The sequence below is a fragment of the Charadrius vociferus genome, unplaced genomic scaffold, assembly GCF_000708025.1.
Source record: "Charadrius vociferus isolate BGI_N301 unplaced genomic scaffold, ASM70802v2 scaffold324, whole genome shotgun sequence".
Classification (NCBI taxonomy): Eukaryota; Metazoa; Chordata; class Aves; order Charadriiformes; family Charadriidae; genus Charadrius; species Charadrius vociferus.
The window spans coordinates 4,711,249-4,726,660 of record NW_009648041.1 but is presented as its reverse complement, the minus strand read 5'-3'; the positions used below and the strand labels follow the sequence as shown (position 1 = coordinate 4,726,660).

The 15,412-nt window shown below is 45.4% G+C and overlaps 1 protein-coding gene across 1 annotated transcript in view; it reads left to right on the top strand.

Annotated features, from left to right (window-relative positions):
• SYNPR (synaptoporin) overlaps window positions 1-9,730 on the top strand; it is a 44,465-nt gene extending 34,735 nt beyond the window's left edge. The window contains exons 4-5 of the mRNA XM_009883607.1: window positions 7,010-7,201; window positions 7,948-9,730. Coding sequence (XP_009881909.1) covers window positions 7,010-7,201; window positions 7,948-8,214 — 459 coding nt within the window. The 3' untranslated portion in view covers window positions 8,215-9,730. The remainder of the gene's footprint in view (window positions 1-7,009; window positions 7,202-7,947) is intronic.
• Window positions 9,731-15,412: the final 5,682 nt, after the last annotated feature.

Sequence of the window (15,412 nt, the reverse complement as noted above, 5' to 3'; positions counted from 1 at the left end):
GGTCTATGCCCAGTACAATGATTGCAGCATCACAGCCCGAATGGGACAGGGTGTGAGTCCTACTGTAGCAGTGGAGATGCAGGGAAAGTGCAGAGCCCCAGGCAGAGGGCAAGCAAGCAGGAGGAATTCAAGGGTCAAGGGAAACTGAGTGCAAACAGCCTTCCCACGGCTGCAGGATTCACCTAAGGGATGTAACGCGTTGTGCACACGAGGCAGGCGGTGCATCCTCCAGCTCCGGGCAGATGCCACACTGAGCTGATGTACCCAGCAAGATTACGCATATATCAGTTCAGATGTGTGAGTATGTCTCATCCCTGAGATGGTTCCTCCCAAAGAAAAGTGCTGCAGAAATCTGGGGTGCTTTGTGCCGGCCTGAGCCCAGCCAGCAGTCACGCAGCACGTGTGGGTGCGGGTGGCAGGGCAGTCCTCGCTCCAGCCTCCTCGCTGTGCGTCAGGCACTGTCTCCAGACTACCAGTTCTTTGCTTTTTAAGTCAAGAGTTAGAAGATGATAGTTTCATCTGTCCTTGCTTCTGCTGCAGTGCCTGATCACAATCTCACATTTAAAACCATTCCCATTTTAAGCCTTGTACTTCCTCTTGGCTTGATATTTGCTCAGTCTGGGATGACATCTGCCTTTAAGCAGCACCCTCTCAGAGCTGGCTGCCTTTCCTCCTGACAAATTTTCAGGATCTGAAAAAGGAATATGACAGGACAAGTGGAGGGGGGGGGGAACTTTCACTTGAATTTTTTTTTTTTTTTTCCCCCCCAAAACCCTTGCACAGGCAGTCAGAGCACCATCAATGTATCACCAACTTGCAGTGGCCCGACCGGACGCAGAATTTAAAATTATAAAGATTTTAATGACCCCTAAGTCAAAAGGAAAGTTGCAGAGAAAATTTCAGTCACAAATGTTTCAAGTTTACCTTGTTTATACAAATATAGGGAAACCCAACTGCGTGCGCTGAGATCTCAGCGAAGCATCACTTTAACTGTGGTAAAATATTTTAACGTTCAGTGTGAAGTGAGATATCATGGCAAGGAAATATTTCCAGCAGGAGAAGCTGTTAACTCCTTCCGCGGCTGTTTGGATGGCACCGGCGTGTTGTATTTGCTGTGCCGTGAGCCATGCCTGTTGCTAACGTTGCCTGTCAGGTTTTGTGGATAAAAATCTTCCTTTTGGTCACACAGGGTTCCGGTTGTTTTACTGGTCTGCGATGGTGGTGGGAGTCACACCTTCGCGCAGGGCTGTCAGCAGCGAGCCCTTGCTGCCTGCACCCTCCGCTTGCCATGGAGAGATCGTTTTGGGGGGGAGGGGGGTTCATACTAGAGAGATGAACCTGAGAGAGGACCTTGGATTCCCAATTCCTAGAGGAACAAGGAGGAGTTCACCGGGGATTAAACACCTAATAGATATGTGTGGTGTGTTTCTGAGCTCTGCAAACCGCAGCTGAGACTTTCATTTCGTTGCAAACTCTCGCCCCGTGCACGCGTGCAGCGGGGGGAGCTGGGGGCTTCCCGCCGCGGTTACAACACGTGCAAGCCAGATTCTCAAATGACTGATTAGTGCTCAAGAGCCAGAAACATTTTAAAGAAATTAATTGGGGATTAATGAACCCGATGTACAAAATCTCACCCGTTCTCAGTATATCTGCATCTCTAAGCCTAACCTAAGCTGATTTCCACCATGTACGCTGGGGAGGCATTGCTGGTTCGCAGTGAGAGCAGCGAGGAGCTGCACCCTGGGACTACCACCCTGTGCGCCTCTGTCTTGATGCCCTGTTTCTGATCTATATGTTGGCAGCTGCTTGCAAGCAGAGAGTAACCGACCCAGCAGTTAGTCCTGTGCAGAAGTTTTAGGGGATCAGGGGTAGATGCTTCCATCTGTCTCTGGAGTGGGAAAATAAAGGAAAGAATAGTCGTGATCAATATGTATCAGTAGCCATCACTCGGACTTCTTATTTCTTTTTCTATGGTTTCTATACCCCATATGTACTTCATTTAAAACCCACGCTCTGGTAACTCTGTCTCTGCCTTCAGGTTTGTCTTTGGGAAGTTACAGTACACGAAAAAATCACATGGGTTATGTATAAATGAAGATCACTTTACTAGTATTCCAATCAATTAATATAAAAGCATAAAATGATTTGGCCAAGAAAAGTGACTGACATAGCCCTGAAAAGAGATATTTCATTTTTATAGTGATTACTTGATAATCTTGTTCTTACAGTGCATAAAGATGCTTATATGTAAGAAGAGGAGATCTTTCCTTTGCATCTGGAGTCCTGTGAATAATCACATTAAGCAGAAAGGCATTTGGTTCTTTACATATGTTGCGGACCAAGTGAGTTTAAGTACACTCCTAGTCTGCTCTTTAGGGATGTCTTTGATTAAACATGTTTTATTTTCTCCCTTTTGTCCGGTTTTCTAGAAAATAAATATGAAAACAATAAAGAGCTATCTGTAAAAACAAAGACTGAAGCCTTTGCAGTTAAAAAATGAAATTCTGAATAACCTGAGTAATTCTTTGCATTTCAAAGAGCCGTTGCAGCCTGCTTTTGTCATCTCCTTTTTGAAACACAAGCCACAGTGACCTTGCTGTACACGGTGGTGCCTCCCGGAGGGCTCTGCACATCCCTGCCAGAAGCAAGCTCACAAGGCCATGCGCTGTTGCAAGAAGCGTGTAATTCTTCTAAAGGTTCTTTCGGCAGAAAACGTGGGGTGGGACCTTGTTCAAACCAAAAAAGAGCTAAAATGCCACCATAGGAAGGTGTTTGGTGCCCGCAGTGACCTGTTGTTGGCCACTTTCCCGGGCCGGGGCTATGGCTCTCGCTGGGGTGGTTCTTGAATTTTTCGGTCAGTTGTGACTGAGAAAGCAAATCCTCTGAGCGGTTTGCCCCTCCTGGGGTAAGGAAATCTCCCTCTGCTCCCACGTGGCTGTGCCTGAAACCTGGTGGCAGTGCCGCTGGGCTCGACAGGCGCTGGCTGGGAGGGTTTATAGGCTTCAGCGTTCGAGGAGTTGCTCCCGTGTAGGCTGTAAATGTACAAGAGGGTTTTGTCAAGTGAAAGGTTCTGTAGTATGAGCGTTAGTGGATGGAAACACTTGTGGAGAAGCCAGTTAAGGGGCCGGCAGCTGCGGTTCAGGGAGGGAGGAGGGAGCTTGAGGGTAGCAGGGATGCCAGGTGCCCTCCGGCCAGGCCGGAGCTGAGGATTTGCCCAGGACCATCATGCCAAACTTGGACAACGCTGGCCGGGAGGGAGAGTAGGGCACAGAGAGCGCGTGGGGATACGTGTGTCACAGCGCTCCGGGGGTTGCTGAAGCCACCAACCAGCTCAGAGCAGGCAAAATGCATCCCCTTTCCAAGCCAAGAAGCAGCTTCTGCAGATGCTTTTGGCTGGGTGAGATTGTGCTGGGCACCGTGGGATCCGAAACTGCGCTCGGGAGACTTAAGCGGCTGCCCCCTCTGAAGACGGGTGTTTTGCAAAAGGCAGTAGCTTGATAGCAAGGAGAAATGTTTCAGTTACCATGAAAAGAAAAGGCATTTGCAGTTCTATTCTAGAACATATAATGTATATCAAGCAGGCATTTTTGGCAAACTCAGTAACAGCAAGTTTCAACTTGAAAAAGGCAGCAAGAATTTTCTTTTTTCTTTCTTTTTTTTTTTTTGTTACACATACTTCAGGCTCTTAAAAACTCCCTCCTTGGATATTCAGCATATTTTAAATCTTGTTTTCTGCTTTCTCCTACATGTTCCTATTTTGCCTCCATCCCAAAGGCACCTGTAGGCAGACCAAAGTATCTCAGCTGAGATCTGAGAAAGAAACTTTGCAATTAGGAGTGTAGTGCAACCATACAACAATACACACTGAAGAGATCTGTAGATACCATTTCAAGAGAGCAACTACAAAAATTACTTTGTTCCAAAGGAAAAAAAAAAAATCACCCATGCTATGGGGATATTAAACATTCAAATGCAAGATTTGTTTTAGTATGCAGACACTCTGGCTTTAATTACCAAGGAGAAATTCCCCAGATAGACATTAAGCCACAGAACAGCTTAGCTTGAAATTCACTTTTATTTTCAGCATGTCATTATCTTGTAACTCTGTTCCACCCAGAGCTGTGAAAATGTTCAGCCAGAAATCCAAACCCACTTGAAAACAAGAGAGGTTCAAGTTCCAGCCAAAGCTGAAGGTTAGCAGAGATTCAAAATAAATAGGAAGATGCAAGTATGCTCTAGTCGTAGATTTTGCTCCTTGCACAGTGCAGAGGAGATGGAACAAATCCTCCAAGAGCCTGAGTCCGGCCATGTAGCCTTGGTGAGAGCACCCGCTGGACAATTCCCTGTGGTTCGTTAGCCTTTCTGTCCTGTCTTCTTGACAAGCTGTTGGTCTTGTAACTTGTTTCTGGTAGCAGTCATGTCCTCCAGCCATCGGAGGGGCTGGATGGCTTCTTCCCCAAGTCCTGCTGTGTGATCTTTCCCTTCTGGCTGCATGTGTTTCTTGCAGCCAGCCAGACTTCACAGTTTTCGGGAGTTCCTTTATAAAAGGGGCTGTGGATGCTGATCCGAGCCCCCCAGGAGCAGGGACCCTTTCCCCAAGGCTCTGATCTGCTCTCAGATGGGGGAATTGGTGGCAGAGAGGGCAGGATCGGGCAGGGTTAGGTTTGTGTGGACACCCTGGTGCAGGGCAGCAGAGGAAATCAGCAGAAGGATGGAGGATGGGGTGAGATGGAGAAGACAAGGCCTGAGAAATAACATGAAACACTTAGTCCCATTAGGACCTCAACTGCACAGTGCTCTTGGATGTTCCTAGCAGTACGTTATAGCCCAAGACATGAGCTACTAGCAATTAGAGTGAGGGACTGGTGCAGATTGCAGTCATTAGTGCCATGAGCTGTGTAAATGCCTCACCAACACAGGGTGGTGAGCTCTGCGAGCTCAACAGCAGGTCTGAACCCCTGCTGCTGTCACCCGCTTGAAGAACTTTGCTCACTTTTAAAACTTCCCTCTTTTTAGCAAGTTTAAGCTCCTACATTGTGTTAGTTTTGGTCAATTTGTCTCTGTTTGCTTCAGATTTCTGCCTGCTGTTATGCATTTATTTTATTGTTATTACCAACGTACTGATTGCAGAGCGTGATTTAGCTTGGAAAGTCCAGCAGTGGGGTGGCATTGCAAGAGAATTGCTTGTCATTTAAAAAACGTATTCCCCAAAACTGCGGTGTGTCCCCGTCTATTGCGTCAGTCAGAACCTATACGAGGGTTGGCATCCAGGTAGATAACGTGTCAGGTCTTGCAGCAAATAAAGAGCATATCCCACCATAATCCATAGCTCAGTGAATGTCTGGTGTTTCTACCAGCTGGAATTTTTAGGAAATGTTTGCAATTGAACTGTTGCTCTAGGAGTCCATTTCTCATTCAGTTACTGCTAGGACATATAAGATACAATAATTTCTGTTGCTGGAAATCTCCCTGAGAAGAAAAATTACTCTGGGCTATATGCCTCTGCCTACCCAGAATCTCTGGGTGTTGATAGTTGTCAGCTCCTGGGCTTCACGCTCTTCAAGAGTGCCCATGTGGCCAGCATGAAGGGAGGTCAGAGGAACTCAAAGCTCGGCAGCAGACACAGGCCTGCGGAAAACAAATTGTGGCACTGTTAAAAGAGAAGGATGTATCCTTTGGGAAGGCATCCAAGCACAGTTAATTTAATCCCATCTGCGTGAGTGGAGAAATCCTTTGTTCACGGCTCGCTTGTGTGGGTGGTTTATTGACTGGTGCGTCTTCCATTGTGGAAGAAGCTCGTGTCCTCCATCCCTCTGGTCCCGCAGAGAGCTCCTTCCCCGAATGTCAGGTGCGCTTGTGGAAGAGGAGAATGATGTTTCCCAGGGATCACTTATTTCTTTGGATAGCAACCCGAAACGCTGCCTTCTTAACGAACGTTTCTCTTCCTTCCATGTACACCTTTCCTTTGTAAGGGGGAAGGGGAAGCAGCCCCCATGGGAGGTGGGCTATCAAGACGCAGCCATGCAGTTAGTGGTATGTTAGACTTTGGCACCTCTACCATCTGTTGTGGGCTGACAGATGGGATGAAATATGACAGCAGAAAGGCTCTTCTGTTTTAGCAAGACACAAGAAAGCTTGAAAAATCACACCTCCTCCCTCCTTTCCCCCAAAACCCACACAACAACAGTGTCACTTGGCCACTTGTTCTGGCTAAGATAAGGAGAAGTTTATGCCTGTGGGTGCTCCTGAGAGTCTTTCGAGGGAAAAGTGAGCAGAGTGGTTCAGAGCGGAGCTGCTCGGAGGTGCTGGATCCTGGAGGGACCGTCACCCCTTCTCCCCTCTTTTCACGTGGATGGGAATTAGGAGCAAACTCTTTACCGGGACAGAGAGGAGCTGAGGAGCCTCTCTGCTTGGCAAGTCTCCCTGTTGATTTGTTCGCTCGTGGTGATGAGCGGCTGCACGGCTCATGCAGCAGGGACATTTGGCCTTACCTGTAGCTGGTGAGAAAACTCCTCATCTGGTGGCTGAGTATTAGCCAGTTTCAGGTTCTCCCTGAGATGCTGCCACAGATGGAAACACTTCCTATCGGAAAGCCGCCCTGGCTGTCTGTAGGAGTAGACGGGGTGGGAGCCAGCCCTCAGGAGGGCCCAGCTCCTTTCCAGGCATCTGTATTTTTTTAATTGATCCCAATTCATCAGCCAGGTGCCATGAGCAGCCAGATTTCCAAGGCAGGTCAGCATCCTGGGTACCGGCCACACGCTTGTGGGAATCTGGCCTTGGGATCGGAGGTGCAAATGGCAGCCCAAGGGCTCTGCCCCGTTACGCACATCAAGCGCTTCTGAAAATTAGCTCTGTAGGTGATGACAGTAATCACAACCTTCCACGAAATAACAAGCTCTTGTTTTTTCTCTCCTCTGATGCAAGCTTTCGGTTTTCTGGTGATTTTTAATATTTTTTTTCTTCCCAATGGACACACCAGTATAATGCTTCTAACTAATTTGTCTTTTAGGATTTCATTGTGACAGTGGTCTTCTCATTCTTGTGGCTAGTGGGCTCATCTGCTTGGGCTAAAGGACTGTCAGATGTAAAGATTGCAACCGACCCAGACGAAGTGCTATTACTGATGTCTGCCTGCAAACAGCAGTCCAACAAATGCTTGCCTGTTCGCAGCCCTGTTATGTCAAGCCTCAACACTTCGGTTGTAAGTGACTTTGATTACTTCTTTTCACCGTTACCTTGCAAACGTATTTTTATCTCTTTTTTTTACCCATGTATTGACCTGAATGGGCTTCTGTAAACCAGTTAGCTGAAAAGATTTAATTGGAAGTACAGTCTTGCTGCGGGGAAAGGCGGAGCGTGACTCAGGAAAGCTCTCTGCCGTGGGGCAGCAGCGGGATGAGCGTGCGGGGTTGGGGCAGGGAGGCAGCAAAGTGTCTGTCCAAGTGCATTGCTTGGTCTGTCCACTTTTAAAGTACTTGCTGCGATGCTTTTGAAGAGGGGTCTGTGCACTCCCGTAGGAAGAAAAGGTTTTGTGCCTTACAGTATCCTTTAAAAATCCTCAAAAAACCAACGTAAAATTGGTCTTCAGAATGTTTTAAAAAAAAAAAAAATTACTTTAGGCCAGCAGAGCAATTAATTTCTCTCTTTTTAAATATTTTCTTTTTTAAATTTTGTCTTTCCACAGTTTCTTTAAACTAAATTATGTTTTCAAACAACAAAAAAAATATTTTGGCCTAAAACCTCAAATTTTTTTTTGGAAACAAAAAGGAAAACAGACACCTTGTGAGCTACAGCTAAGGGAGGCAAATTTGGGAATTTGCTCCAAAGCTACAAAGATTTTCCAGCAGGTTTTGGGAGAAGGATGGACTGCGTGCAGGGTCCATAGTGTTAGGCTGGGCTGTGAGACCGCGGCTGCCGGGTGACGAGCTCCTCTTCTCCCCCACCTAGGTCTTTGGCTTCTTGAACTTTATCCTCTGGGCAGGCAACATTTGGTTTGTGTTTAAGGAGACGGGCTGGCATTCCTCGGGCCAGCGGCACCCTCCGGACACCATGGAGAAGCAGTCCAGCAGCTACAACCAAGGGGGCTACAACCAAGACAGCTACGGGCCGGCGGGTGGCTACAACCAGCCGGGCTCCTACGGCCAGGTGGGTGAATACGGCCAGTCCCAGAGCTACGGCCAGAGCGGGCCGACCTCCTTCGCTAATCAAATTTAGGGTTCACGCAGCACGAGCTCTTGCATCCCTCACCTGTAGAGAGTTTAACAGGTCTCAAGTTTCAGTGGCGCCAGATTTTTAAGGGTTTTACATAAATTAATACTACAACACGGTGGTTAGTGTCGATTGAAGATCTAAGCCTACCTCCTGAGACAGATGGGAGGTGGCCGATGGGCTGGAGTTGGCCTTTTTTTCCCTGACTTGCCAGATACAGGGGATGTGCTCATCGCAGGTGGTGACCTGGAGTTGGTGTTGTAGTATGTACTGTAGAGATAACTTTATGGTAGTTTTGTATGTGTTAAGATGGTAGAAGCATTTTGTAGCCTCGAGTCTGTAGTATTTAATATGCATAATATAATTGAATTTCCTTCTGCATTTTGGTGAAAAACGGAAGTGTTTTACTATTATTTCTACAGGTTATTCTGTATATCCATGCATGTAATATTGCACCTAAATTTTCAAAACTGCCTGTCTGTGACTCTTCAGAGCATTTGTTTCGGTTATACCTTTTCGTTTCAGAAGATTTTACTATTATTTCAGTTAACCAAGTCATCCGTAACTTAGTGCATGGATAACCAGTTTCATACTACCAAATGTCTGGACTGTGTAAATGGAACTTCTCAACTTCTGCCACTACATTTTGTTAAATGTATGTTTAAAAGAAGTATGCATCTTTTATATATTTTGCAGAGTTGAATATATGGCTTACCCGGGTTCTGAATGCTTTGTAACTAAAATGTTTTTCCTTGAAATGGCATTCAGTAGTATATATGGTACCTGACCAATGTTTATTCCATTTAACTCAGCTAAGTATTCATTCTATAAATCACTATTTCTATGGATGTTTTGTGAATCTTTTAATGTGAGCTGTGGAAAATAAGGACCAAGTAACTGTGTTATATGTTTACAAAGGTATTTATTTAACTAAGATAACAGAGGTGCAGATATCAGTATATAAAACCTCGTGAAAATGCCCTGTTGCTTAATACAGCAAAACATGAAAACCGCATGTATTGTTGTGACCTTACAAAGCAGAAATATTCCTTTATACCCTCTTATAATAAGAAAACCTTCCCACCCGTGCTGTTTCAAGATTGTTAGATAGCCCTCTGTTCTGTCGCTGCTCTGAGCGCTAGCTTGGTGCTACTGGAGAATGTAACTGGATTGACCAAATAACCCAGGCTCGGAGGAACTCATCCTAAAATAGCCAGAGCCAGGCTTGCAGCCCGTTGGGATTTCTCCCTGGGAAATTCAGCCCTTCCTCACTAGAGCATATGGGACACAGTGACACAAATGAAAGCCTGAAGCACAATACACTAATCAAAACTGATCATCTGCATTTCTAAATCAAGTGTATCAGTATATAATCTTATTGTATGAGCTGTAATGTTGAAAGCATCTTAGCTTAAAACAGCTTAGTCTCTTCTATGATTGTTGTAACCAATTTATGGCTACTCGGTGGATGAATCTATATTGTGATATCTATTTGACCCTAATAAAGTTATTGCATACAATGCATCTTTTCAGAGTATCTTAATACTAAAATGTCATTGCAAAATAACTGAGAAGAAAACTATTAAAGATAAATAACTATTCCTGTGCTGGACCTTATTGGGCATATTCTTACTGTTTTCCAACACTTTTATGAGGATTGTTTTGATGTACAGTGGAGTATGACCCTTCTACAGACACTTGTCATTAAAGGTCGGTATCACAGGTTTTAAAAAAAAATTAAAACTGTGCAATTTAATACTTGCCTGCCTCTTTACCTCTCTTTCCACATGTCAGTAGGACTAGCCCATATTGTGCTAATTATCCCAGTTCTGAGGATTGCTGGAAGGCCATGTTAGAGCTGTAGAGAGGACAAGCTGGAATCTCTAAATGTCCTGGTATTCCAAACGGGAGCAGAAAACAATTTTTTGAGTCAATGAAAAATTTTATTTTGGCTTTCAGTTCTTTTGTTCCTTGGCTTTTCGAGGTTGGAAAAGTTAGATATGGGCAAGCCAGGAGAAAGTGAAATCTGTGCATGTGGCAAGGGATGGGGGTGGGATGTATGCTCTTCATGCCCCCTCCCATATAGTTCTACTTCTCCTCTTTTATTTTCTTTTTTTTTCTTTTTTTTTTTTTTTAAATCCACTTTGTATTAGTTGATGAGGACTATCCCAAGTCAGGTCATCTAAGCCTCTCCGCTAGAAATATGTAGAGTTTTTTGTGTCAGCTAGCTTTCTCTTCATCAGCTTTTCCACCTAGATCAGCAGGGTCCCATTTCCAAACTTCTCTGTCCAATGCTGAGGGTTAGAAACTTGAGGTTTTATTTAGGTTCATTCCTGCATTTCAAACAAGCTGAAATTCTTGTGTAACTGTGTGAGCATAGGAACTGCAGCTTTCAAACCCGCGGGAGTTGACACCCCTGGAGAAAGGGCAGTTTCTCATACAAGGCTGGGGACAGAATTAAGAATATGATTTATTTCAGGTATTAATTGTGTAACTCCAAATCTAATACTTTCTCATGAAGGGCAGAGCTGGTGGAAGAGTTGACAAAAACAGTGGAAGAGGCACATGTTTTCATTAAAATCTTGCCTTTTGCTTTACCCAGTTGGCCAGACATTCACAGGTACGTTAGCTCCTTGCTGCCACGCAGAAGAGTTGAGCTGGTTGTTATCCTTTGGGGACTGTAGTCTTCACTGTGAATTATGAAATGAAAAATCTCTTCATCTATAGCTCCTCAGATTAATATAGTATGGCAGCAGCAAAAGTGAAAACAAAAATGATGCATGCGCTTGTCTGTGCTATATAAGAAAATGTATGAGTGTTTTCTCTGTGTTCCTCTGGATTCGAGTCTTATCACATCCTTCGGAAATCATTGAGAAACTTGAAGTTTATTTGAACTGGGAATAGTGACTGTATAGCAAAGTGTTGAGCAGCAAGATGGAAAAGACTGCATTTGATGCTTCCTGGGTTTAAGACAAATAGCTAGGAAAACTCAAGCATCCTCTGTGAAACTGCTGCTGGCAGACTGATTGCTTTCCTACTTCATCATTAGTGAGTATCTCTGCCAGTTAGTTAAATAACTAGGTCAGCCTGGGAAAAAACATGTTCCTTGATCTTCTGTGTTGTCCCTCCTGTTTTCCCATGTGTTTCTCTTTATAGCCCATTTCTCAGCTACCCGAGATGGGAGCGTATTTGCATTATCAAGTGCAGAGCTGCGGAGGAGAGGCAGGTACCTCTGCGAGTGTGTCAGCGGAGGTGGGAACACAGGACTTTCTCCCCAGGTGCCTCAGAGGCCAAGGAAGAGGTATGCTCACACACTGGTTTAGGGTTTCCCTATTGCTCTTGACTGGGGAGGGAATGCACTTTGCAAAGCTGCAGCATCATCCCCTCGTGGAGAGGGTCTGGAGAGGGCAGGGAGCACCACTGCGGCTACCCAGTGGCTCTGCAGCCCGCTTTGCTCCCTGCCTGGCACATCAAGGAGACAAGGAGGAATTTAGATGCAAATCCAGCCCACAGGGCTGTGCCCTTGCTTGACAGGGTATATATTTATTGTGCAATACTTTCCTGATGATAGATTAAATCTCCTTAACCGTTGCCATCGAGTTGCCCGTAACAGAGCCTCCGTGATGGCCAGGACTTGGAGAAAGTTTGTGCTCCTGTTGCATGAATTCGTATTGCAATTGCCTGACCTGATTGGGTTAATTATTTCCAATCTGTATACGCTCTCAATTTGAATGAGCAATTCGGGCTGTAGCCCTGAATTAATCTTGGCTGAAACTCTGATGTACTGATGAAAGAGGCAGTTGTATGCAACACGCACTGTGCTGCTCTATAGTCTGCTCCTGACAATATGTCCAGAGTTTCACAGTTAATATTACAGACAGATAAAGAACTACCGAGTAAAAACTGCCATATATTGTTTCATGCTTTTCTGAAAAGGTTCTTCTTATACTATGCCATATCATGTCATAAGCGTTCAGTCCTCTGTCTACTAGTTTTAAGCCAGATTTGAGTCAAAATCTTTATATACATGAATGGATCGGCTACTTAGCTTATGCTCTCCCTGACTTAACTCTTCTAAAAATAAATAATAATAAAATTCGTAAGTAGTTGCAGACAGAGGAAGTCAGGGGTGTAGGGAGGCTGAATCACACGTTCAGGTGAGCGTAAATAATAATAATAAAAAGGATTGCTTTTTATTCTCTCCTTCTACTAAACCCAACAGCTTTTCCTCCTGGAATTTTCTAGCAGCAGCAATTATATCTGGTGCTGATTGTCCCATCATTCATCAATACCATACATCCTCAGCAGAAAGATCTTAACATTTTGATATGAAATCATAATAGTTGAGCAGGGGGGTGGGGTAGGCATCTGTTTTGTTGCATTTAGCTACCAGGTGTTTTCCTTAGATTTTTATTGTTGTGCCCTTCATTAATAAGATTTTAGGGTTTTATGAATATAGCTGCCTTTTTAAAGTCTAAATGTCCTATAATAAAACATTTCTCAGGGGAAAAATTATTTGGTAATAGTATTTTCAGGCTTCCCCCTGGAGGTGCATATCATACCAAAAAATGTTGGGCTCATCCCTTAACTGTTAGATTTTCAAAGAAACCGAGGGAGTTGGGTGCCTGCGCGCAGGGGATCCCCGCAGGCGCTCTGCTCCCTGACAGCCCCTGTGTGAGGCACGAGCGTATTTTGGCCAAAGTGCTGTACCACGTCTGAAAAATGCCTGGACATAAGATGACAAACCATGTTTCCCCGCAGACAGACCAGTTCTAATAGCTTTTCTTAAAATGGCATTTTACCTGCTCTGTCTCAGGAGTGGGATTCATAAATATTTTAATCGTTCGTGACCCCAGAGCTAAATTCCAGGCTGAGCTGGGTTATCTCCCACGTGTGCGTAGTAGGGGAGACAGCATGACCTGTGGGTGCTTCTCAACCGGGGTCTCCCCCCAGCCCCGACCCCTGCGCAGAGCCGCCGAGTGTGAGCATGCCCTGCGGGGCCGCCGTCTGCATCACCCGGAGGAGCGCTGGTCACAGCTTAACCAGCAGGCACCGGTCGGCAAACTGCGCCCAGCACGACCGACGCAGATAAATACCAGTTCAGATTTCACCCTTGAATGAAATCAAATTGACTATGAAGAGATATTTTTAAAAAGTCATGATGGCCAAGAGGCAAGTGTTCCTGGGACACCCAGAGCACCACTTACACCGTCCCAGCACAGGTGGGAGCAGCAGCATGCACCCCAAAAGGCATGGTGATGGAGAAACTAATGGGTAGGAAACACTCACTCTGTGATTTTATTTATCCCCCACATTCTCTACCTCCTGGAATAAATGCAGGGGTTCAGTTTTCAGCATGCTTAGCAGTATGTTAGCATGGCTAAACCAGCTACAGTTGAGCAGGAGCTGGTTTGGCTCTGCAACCAGAGGGGGACAACGGCCGTTAGCTAACTGACATTTGTGCAAAGCAGACGGCGTGTTGCAGCAACACAGCTATGGGTACCTTGAGCTGATTAAACCCCCCATTAACCTGCGCTGGGTTGTGTCTCCTCTTTGCGTGCCACCCCGCAGAAGAGGAGGAGAAAGGTCCTTCCCCAGCGGGGCTGAGCTTGCTTTGGCTGGGCAGGAGGGGCACGGGCAGCATGGGGGCACCTGCTTTGAGCTAAGGTGGAGTGGGGGGTTCCTCAGTCTTGGCTCTTTGGAAAAAAATACACATATCATGTAAAATCTAAATGACCATATTCTGGTCACAAAGACATCAAGCTATTACCTCCCTGGGTGCAAGTTAGCAGCGCTTCCCCTGCAGCTCCTGAAGGGTTCGCTGAAGAAAGGAAGTCCGCGTGGCTAATGGTGTGAAAGCATCTCCTGGTTTCGGTGTTCCCCCCTGGCTCCGTCCCTCGGCTGTCCCTGCCCGCCGCCGGCGTGCCCGCGCCTGCCCAGCGCTGCAGGGTCATCTCTAAGGCAGCCAGGGCTCCGTCACACACAAACGTTGCGCAACGTAAGGCTTCCTGAGCTGCAGAAAGTACTTTAAAAAGGACGGGAAAACTCTGGGAAAATACCAAAAATGGAGACTGCGGCTTTTCGCAGTGGCAATTATTTTAAGTGAACTGCCTGCAAAGATTTTGCAGTTTTAACTGTCAGGTTGCGTAATTTGTGCAGCCAATATTGTTAAGGTGTCAAACGTGCTAAAAATTGACCAATAAGAGCACCTGGATATTTCAAACATAAATAGAGCGTATCAAAATAGACACAGAGCAGATGGCCTGACTCCCCGCGCACCTTGCTGACCAGAATACGCGAGCAACGCACACAGCCAAAATCTTGCTGTCTTCGAAGCTGATCATCTGCAAAGGCAAGGGTTATCCTTGTGCTACCCTTCTTCTGTTAGGCACTAACGCTCCTGCATACACTAATTAGTGTATCCTAGAGGGATAATGTACCCCAGGCTTGCTCGAACTTGTTACTACCCCAGCAAAGCAAATCACCTGTTCTAGAGCTCCGGCTCTCAAAAGTCGGTCAGATTAAAAAACCTGCGAGCTGAAATCTGATCTACGGTGGAAAGAGCCCAAAACGCAATGGGCTGGCTTTGCCAGCGAGCTCACGGCACTGCCTGTAGCTGATAAACATGCAACAGAGTCTGTTTCTCACTCTCATTTTTACCTTGGACGCTAAGACCAAACATTACCCTTCCGCGGATTAGCTGGGATGTAAGGCTTTTCATGCCTTGTTGTATGGTTCAACAGATGTGAAAGGGAATTATCACTTCAACATGATATCAAGACTTTTTTTTTTTTTTTAGTTGATGGCAGATTACTAAGCCTGAATTCTTGTTTAATTTTAGTGTGTTAATTGATGGGATAATGAGCATTGATTATATGTGTTTTGGCTGCGTCATTGCAATTACAGGCTCTGTTTTATTCATGAGCCAGTCCTAAAGAATGCACTAGAGATCTAAGACAGCTTAAACCTCTCAGAAAAAGGCTCTGAATTGTTTGAGTAATGACACTCTTAGATGGAAAATTAAAGGTTCTCTTTTCCCATGCTTTTTAAGATAATTAAAATCCAGGAACAGTAAGGTGGTGAACATCCTTATTCATTAGCCTTCAGTAATTTAGCTTCCACTAAATGAGGAAAACATTTTAATTCTCTAGGCCATCTGTTGCAGTCTCCTTTGCGTGTCCTGTTACATAAAGTCTCATCCTGG